The sequence below is a fragment of the Amphiura filiformis genome, chromosome 12, assembly GCF_039555335.1.
Source record: "Amphiura filiformis chromosome 12, Afil_fr2py, whole genome shotgun sequence".
Classification (NCBI taxonomy): Eukaryota; Metazoa; Echinodermata; class Ophiuroidea; order Amphilepidida; family Amphiuridae; genus Amphiura; species Amphiura filiformis.
In genome coordinates, this window is record NC_092639.1 from 16,344,101 (window position 1) to 16,352,436 (window position 8,336).

Genomic DNA, 8,336 nt, shown 5'->3' on the forward strand with positions numbered 1-8,336 from the left:
GTATGAGTTTCGAATAGAATAGACAATTTTGGGGTCTTTTAGCACAGTAAAATCATAAGGGATTCCATATTTGTCAAATTTTGAAAATTACGTGGTCCACCTGGACCCCATCATTTGAGACTAACATGTGATAACCGTGTCAGAATTTATGTCTAAAAACTCCCCAAAATTGTTTGGGACCTCATAGTTTTCAAATTTATCAGATTATGGGGTCCAACTATAACATTTGGACCTAGCGGGAACCCTGGTAACTTCTATTTGAAATACTCACTCCAGTTTTGGAAAAATAAGATTCGGACTGTAGCGAACCGTTTTACTGATTCGGACTAAAGAACCAGCTTTTGCATTTGGACTCGACTCGACTATAGAGATGTTTTTTTTAATATTCCTCTTTTCAGATTCATGTGCATTAGAGAAGTATTACACATTGGTATTGCAAAAAGTGGTAAAACTACATTGTTTAGTATAGTGCATGTAGTGAAGTGTTACACATTGGTATTGCAAGAAGTGGTAAAACTACATTGTTTAGTATAGTGCGTGTAGAGAAGTGTTACACATTGGTATTGAAAGAAGTGGTAAAACTACGTTGTTTAGTATAGTGCACGTAGAGAAGTGTTACACATTGGTATTGCAAGAAGTGGTAAAACTACGTTGTTTAGTATAGTGCATGTAGCGAAGTGTTACACATTGGTATTACAAGAAGTGGTAAAACTACGTTGTTTAGTATAGTGCATGTAGAGAAGTGTTAAACATTGGTATTGCAAGAAGTGGTAAAACTACGTTGTTTAGTATAGTGCATGTAGAGAAGTGTTACACATTGGTATTGCAAGAAGTGGTAAAACTACGCTGTTTAGTATAGTGCACGTAGTGAAGTGTTACACAATGGTATTGCAAGAAGTGGTAAAACTACGTTGTTTAGTATAGTGCATGTAGAGAAGTGTTACACATTGGTATTACAAGAAGTGGTAAAACTACGTTGTTTAGTATAGTGCATATAGAGAAGTGTTACACAATGGTATTGCAAGAAGTGGTAAAACTACGTTGTTTAGTATAGTACATGTAGAGAAGCGTTACACATTGGTATTGCAAGAAGTGGTAAAAGTAGGCCTACGCTGTTTAGTAGGGGAGAGCGGGGAGTGTTCGCCCTATATTTTTCTGACCAACCTAGCGATGTCAATTTTAAGGTTAGGGATGACCTGATTAGCCCATGTGAAAGCCCTATGTCTTAGCTATATTCGGCCACAATCCCAGAACTATATGCCTTACAATAGCAACAGGATAGAGCAAACAAACAAGTTTTGCAAAGGGGCGAACTTGCCCCATATTGGGGCAGGTTCGCCCATATGGTGGGGTAAGTTCACCCTGATCACAAAAAAGGTTTAAACATTGCATAACAATAACATATTACGGTAAATGCAAACATTTAGCAATAGTATACAGGGCATTTATTCTCTTCTGGGGAGTCACTAAATTTGTTGCAGGGGTCGGGTCAGAGTAAAATGTAGGGGTCCAAAGTGAGCTTAAACGTATCGTGTTTACAACTTCGAGGAGATCATGGATTAGGACATAAACGGTGGTATGAGTATTATACTGATACCACATAACTTTAAAAAACATACTTCTCAGTAGTTTTACCTTGTTTAATGGTATAATTATAAATATTTTGCATAATACGCTGATGGGGCAGGTCCGCCCTCCAGTTTGGGGTAAGTCCGCCCGGGGAAGATATAGGGCGAACATGCCCCATCCTCAAAAGGTCGAACGTGCCCCTTGTGCACATTTTCGTATTTTCTTATCTTCAGGGTATGCAAAATACAAGTTTATAACTGCATTAAATCTTTGACAAATCCCATATGTTCCCAATACAGATTTCCATTAAAACCATCTGTATTTATGTATCAATGATAATACAACATTATTAATGCAAGAAAAATTACGTTTTGGTGTAATTTTTTTGTTTTGGCTGCAGTTCGAATGAACACGTCCCTATATGTCGCGTAGCTAATATGAGAAGTTTATAATGATCTATGTCACCTAATTTTGCCATCACAAAATTCCCCGATAGCCGTAGTGCTGAGAAACAAGGGGTGGGCGAACCTGCCCCTAGGGCGAACACTCCCCGCTCTCCCCTATAGTGCATGTAGAGAAGTGTTACATGATGGTATTGCAAGAAGTGGTAAAACTTAGTACGCTGTTTAGTGTAGTGCATGCAGAGAAGTGTTACACATTGGTATTGCAAGAAGTGGTAAAACTACGTTGTTTAGTATAGTGCATGTAGAGAAGTGTTACACATTGGTATTACAAGAAGTGGTAAAACTACGTTGTTTAGTATAGTGCACGTAGAGAAGTGTTACACATTGTTATTGCAAGAAGTGGTAAAACTACGTTGTTTGGTATAGTGCATGTAGAGAAGTGTTACACATTGGTATTGCAAGAAGTGGTAAAACTACGTTGTTTAGTATAGTGCATGTAGAGAAGTGTTACACATTGGTATTGCAAGAAGTGGTAAAACTACGTTGTTTAGTATATAGTGCACGTAGAGAAGTGTTACACATTGGTATTGCAAGAAGTGGTAAAACTACGTTGTTCAGTATATCATGTAGAGAAGTGTTACACAATGGTAGGCCTATTGCAAGAAGTGGTAAGACTACGTTGTTTAGTATATAGTGCATGCATGTATAGAGAAGACTTCCACAGTTACAAGAAATGGTACAACTACTCTCAATTCCAGAAAAATATAGCATTAATTTTGTGCATTAAAATATTATCCGGTTTTTTTTTCAAATGAAACATAGCTAGTTTAGTTTCAGTTAGTTACAATAAATTACAATATTTAACAGTTTTGCAAGCTTCGGGGAAATGGGCAAATAAACATGCAATTTTGCACGATTTCTTACAATTGCAGTCTCAAAATTCAAAGACTTAGCATAAGTAAAAAGCATTCAAAATTTTTAATATAGGCCATTAGTTTGCTCATAAATTAATTTTTTACGTTAATGTTGGTAATTGGTTATAAAAGATATAGGAAAATGTGTTTTCCTAATATTAGAAAAAATATATAATTCCATGCATGCCCCGATACAAAGTCTGGACTGGAGTGGTATAAAATAAAGCGATTAGTAAAGGAATATATTACTTCTTCTTTTCCCTGTATTGATACATTAAGAATAACGATAAGCATCTTGCGCAGTTTGTAACGTTTGAATGTTTCTATATGTTCCAGTGTATGATACGTAAGACTCTTCCCTTGTTTGAATATTACTTACTTCAAAAGCTAAGATATGCACATAATCCAGCAAGTATTATGGTACCACGGGACTCCTAACTGATTGACAAATCCTACTAAATGTAATGCCAATTGTTTTTGCTTGTCAGATAATGGTCGATATCATGAGTTTATTTTATTTTCAATAGTGATTATGTCGTATACATGCATGACATGTATCACGAGTAAAGAGGATACATTATGGAAGCCCAGACATAATTCTACATACACATCCAATTTCTCATTGGTTGTACACCAGGTGTACAACCAGGTGGTACTCGGCAATGGTGATACACCATAATTGAGAATCTGGATGTGTGGTACCGTATTGTCAATCAACATCAGTGTACTAGGGAAAAGATTTGGAATATTTTTACCTTTTTCCCACCAACCAAGTGCCACCAAGAGAACCTACAAGTTTGATTCCGTCTTTTCGACTATTTCTTGCCATTTTCTCACTAACGACCTCATGTTTTATTTTTTTAAATTTGTGAGCAAAATACCCCACGTTTTGTTAACGCATCATCCAATGACCCCAGCATGAAGGTAAGAACTAGTCAGACGAGTGGGACCCGCTTTTTCTTAGTTAGGCCTACTAGACCATAAACTCAGACTTTTAAAAAGTTTACATCGAGCTCTGTTAAAAGTTTCTTGAGTAATCGGACTCTGAAAGCATGGTCTAGTAACTAAGAAAAAAACGGACCCTACTTGTCTGACTAGTCTGCTCTCAGGTCCTACTAAAATACTGTGCGAACGCCGGGTGCGAACGTCGCTATCCGAACCTTTAAGCGACCAGAGCCTGAGTAGATCGGAGCCGGACTATAGATATGAACAACTTGCCACTGACAGATACCAATTTTTAGCATTACCGAAAAGCCCGACAAAGTCTCTTACTGTGGTTGGTCAAAGACCAAAAAGGACCCTATAGTTTGATTTGAGTGGCATGGTAGAGAGACAGAGAGAGACGGCAAAACCGCTCAGCCGTATATGGCATTTTCCATACACTCGGTTAGTTTTGTGGGGTTCATTATCGAACCCCAACGGTTTTAGCTTGTATTTTAATAAATAATATTAAAATATTATTTATTAACATATGCCTACTTGTTTGTGATATTTTAAGCGTTAAAATTTCAAAAATAATCCCATTCAATTACACGGTTGACAACGGAAATGTACTGAAATGTAATTTAGAGAATGCACGGCGCTCACCACCTGCACGTTACCGTAAATTCTAAATCTAAAAATAAAGTAATAGCCTAAACACATAGAAACGCATTTCGCAATTTGGATTTCATGCCACTTCAGGTAACTTGTATTAAAAGCCTGAAAGCAAAATATTAATCATGGCATAAGATTGGAAGAAAGGAAATGAGAAGCCAATGAAGCCTAAACGATAAAAAGGATCTAATTTCCGATAGATGCACAAATCCACTAAGAGTGTAGAATAGGTTATTTGCACAATTGCACATGAAAGAAAATTAGAATTCTTCCTGGCCCTGTGTATATGATTTGGTCTGGCTAAAGAAGGTTAAATTTCACTTAAGTGGTATGTACAGCACATATTGCATTCTGCTGTAAAATCCCCGGTAAAAATCTTCTTTAGGGACTACCAGTCTTAAATCACAATAAAAAAGAAATAACACCAAGTACAAATAATTGGATACGAATAAAGTATACATCAGCATAATTTCATGACATTTTAAAGGGGTACTACACCCTTTGCCAATTTTATGCCTATTTTTGTATTTTTCTCAAAAATTACAGCCCATTGGGAACAAGTAAGATATGTATATTATAGGGGCAAGGACTACAACTACTGCACTGGAGATTTTATTTCAGCACATACAACAGTTGTGGAGTTGGAATCAAAAATGAGGGAAAACCAATATTTGATAAATAAATCAATAACTACTTGCCTTGATTTGCTTATTATTCAGTGCAATAGTTGTAGTCCTTGCCCCTATAATAATATCTTACTTGTCACCAATGCGCTATAATTTTTGAGAAAAATGCAAAAATAGGCACAAAATTGGCCAGGGGTGTATATCCCCTTAATGGCATTATTAATAATTATAAATATTGTGTTCGTACGTATGTAAGAATGGGAACTATGGCAGATTGATATTGATTTATCTTTTTAATATTTTCTTAAACATAACAACAATTTTATTTTGATATTTAGCATTAATTGTTAAAATTGAAATCAAATCAGTGCAGTACATGTATAGACGAATCCAATTTCACGCATTCCTACTCCTCAATGGCAGCCATAGCCGCGACGGGGACCCAACTATCTCACCTAAATTGTGAAATGATGCGGCCTTAAAGGGTATTTTAAACTGCATTCTATCACCCGTGTTACACGTAGACAAAAGAATGATGACAGTTTACAACACAAAAGAATCTAACATCGAATTTTAAGCGGGTTCAATCCACCCAATTGGGCACTCACAACACCTGTCTGATGGTATGACATAAACTTACAACCTTAGCTTTCATCATGTTCATTGAAAAATCTATCAAATAAAAAATGGGTAGTTGTTTGTCCCAATTCAAACTGATTTCTAACAAACAAACAGACATAATGTCATAAAGTAAAAGTAAACCAAAAGTACTTGGTGCATCAATATTTTCATTATTGTATCCAGGGTCATTGTGAAACTGCTCATCGCGTTCGGGCGGCAATCGAAATCCCATCCGGTATTTCCGAAAATTTCAAAACAAGATGCACCGAAAAACTTTCTTAAAATCTGGATGTTTCGTTGCATAAATAAATGGATTAATGCACGAATTAAACATCAATATAATTGCAACATACATCACTACCTCGTGGCCTCCTGGAACGACTAATATAACACAGTACGGTGTTAGGCAAATCAAATAGGCGCAAACAACGTAAAATAAGTTTTTGGTAACGTCTACTTGTCGTCTGCGGATTCGTTTCTGCACTCCACTTTCGCGCGTTGTTTGGATACCACCAGAAACGGACGGTGCTTCGTCGGGAATTATTGACTTGGTGTGTTTCCGAATGTGACGAACAATGAGTACATAACTTAAAATAATAATTGTGAGTTGTATTGGATAAAACGCTACTGAAACTAAAATAGAATATATACCCGTGTTAGGATCAGATGTTTTCCATGAACAAGTGTAGTATCTTGTATCAAATCCAAGTTCTCCAATTGGAGACACTAAAGGAACGATTGCAATACTCGCAGGAATGCCCCACGTGAACAGAAGCATCGCAGAAACCTTCTTTTGAGTGTAGAGCCATTGAAAAGTCGTTTTTGGTCTCGTTATTAAAACCAGTCTGTTCAACGCAATACAAGCAAGAGTAGTTGCACTACATCCGAGGCAACAAATCATCATGAAGGCGCCAAAGACGCAGAGTTTATCAGGCAGAGGCCATCCTTCAGGAGACAACACTCCAATTACCAACCATGGAAGATTAAGAGCCGTGAACAAGTCAGCTACACTTAAATTCACCACAAATACGTTAGTGATAGTTCGCAATTTCTTCGATAGAATAACTGACACGACTACCAAACCGTTGCCAAAAAAGGCGATGATAGCGATGATCGCGAGCATTGATGCTACTAGTTGTCTTTCTGCATAAGTCTGGTAAACTATGATATCAGTTGTAGAAGGTAAAGTTGTAGGAAAGTCACTTAAACATTTAGTTTGATTCAAGCAATCCATGTTTTTTTATTGAAGTAAATTCAAAGCGTCGACAATATCAATATATATTGTGGAAACACACCTAAAAGGACGATTTCCACATCGCATCTAAGTCGAGTTAAATCGGGAGATATAATAATAACTATTTCCAGCGACAGTCAGAATTTCGATTTGGTTGGTTATATATGTTCAAGGCTATCTTATTTGCTCACAAAAAACACAAGTCCAATCAATGTACAACATTATTTCCATGCTAATTCTTGCATCCTCGCTGCAGAAATCAAATTCTCCCCGCAAGGCGGCTTATTATATTCAGCGAAACGAAACGAAACGAAACGAAACGAAACGAAACGAAACGAAACGAAATGAAGTTCTCACGGCTATTGGACATTATGCAGATTGTCACAGCTCATCTTGTGATACCAGTTGTTCCTCACGGGTGCAATGAGTCCGCATTGTTGATTAAGAAACACATTTCTCACGACTATTTCTGAATGAATTATGAATTGATTTTGATTGCAAATTATGCAGATAGTCACAGCGGATGTTTTGATACTCATTTCAAAGTTGTCATTCATTCCTAGCAGGTGCAGTGAGCCCGTTTCGTTGATTATCACTTTTGGCAAAAAGTGATAATCAACGAAACGAAGTTCTCACGGCTACTTCTGAATGAATTATGAATTGATTTTGATTGCAAATTATGCAGATAGTCACAGCGGATGTTTTGATACCCATTTCAAAGTTGTCATTCATTCCTAGCAGGTGCAGTGAGTTTGTTTCGTTGATTATCACTTTTTGCCAAAAGTGATAATCAACGAAACGAAGTTCTCATGGCTTTTTAAAGCCAATTATGGAATCTATTTAGAGTGGAAATTATGCAGATTGCCACAGCGCATCTTTTGATACCAATTTCAAGGTTGTCACTCACTCCCATCAGGTGCAATGAGCCCGGAATGTTGATTTAGAAACACAGTTCTCACGGCTATTTATGAATGAATTATGAATTTATTTTGATTGCAAATTATGCAGATAGTCACAGCGGATGTTTTGATACTCATTTCAAAGTTGTCATTCATTCCTAGCAGGTGCAGTGAGTTTGTTTTCGTTGATTATCACTTTTGCCAAAAGTGATAATCAACGAAAACGAAGTTCTCACGGCTACTTCTGAATGAATTATGAATTGATTTTGATTGCAAATTATGCAGATAGTCACAGCGGATGTTTTGATACTCATTTCAAAGTTGTCATTCATTCCTAGCAGGTGCAGTGAGCCCGTTTCGTTGATTATCACTTTTTGCCATAAGTGATAATCAACGAAACGAAGTTCTCACGGCTACTTCTGAATGAATTATGAATTGATTTTGATTGCAAATTATGCAGATAGTCACAGCGG

The 8,336-nt window shown here is 36.8% G+C and overlaps 1 protein-coding gene across 1 annotated transcript; it reads right to left on the bottom strand.

Annotated features, from left to right (window-relative positions):
* Positions 1 to 5,908: 5,908 nt before the first annotated feature.
* LOC140166663 (opsin, blue-sensitive-like) lies at positions 5,909 to 6,964 on the bottom strand. Its single transcript, XM_072190160.1, has one exon. It carries the CDS (start codon positions 6,962 to 6,964, stop codon positions 5,981 to 5,983), a length of 984 nt encoding a protein of 327 aa, XP_072046261.1. The 3' UTR covers positions 5,909 to 5,980.
* Between the last annotated feature and the right edge of the window lie 1,372 nt (positions 6,965 to 8,336).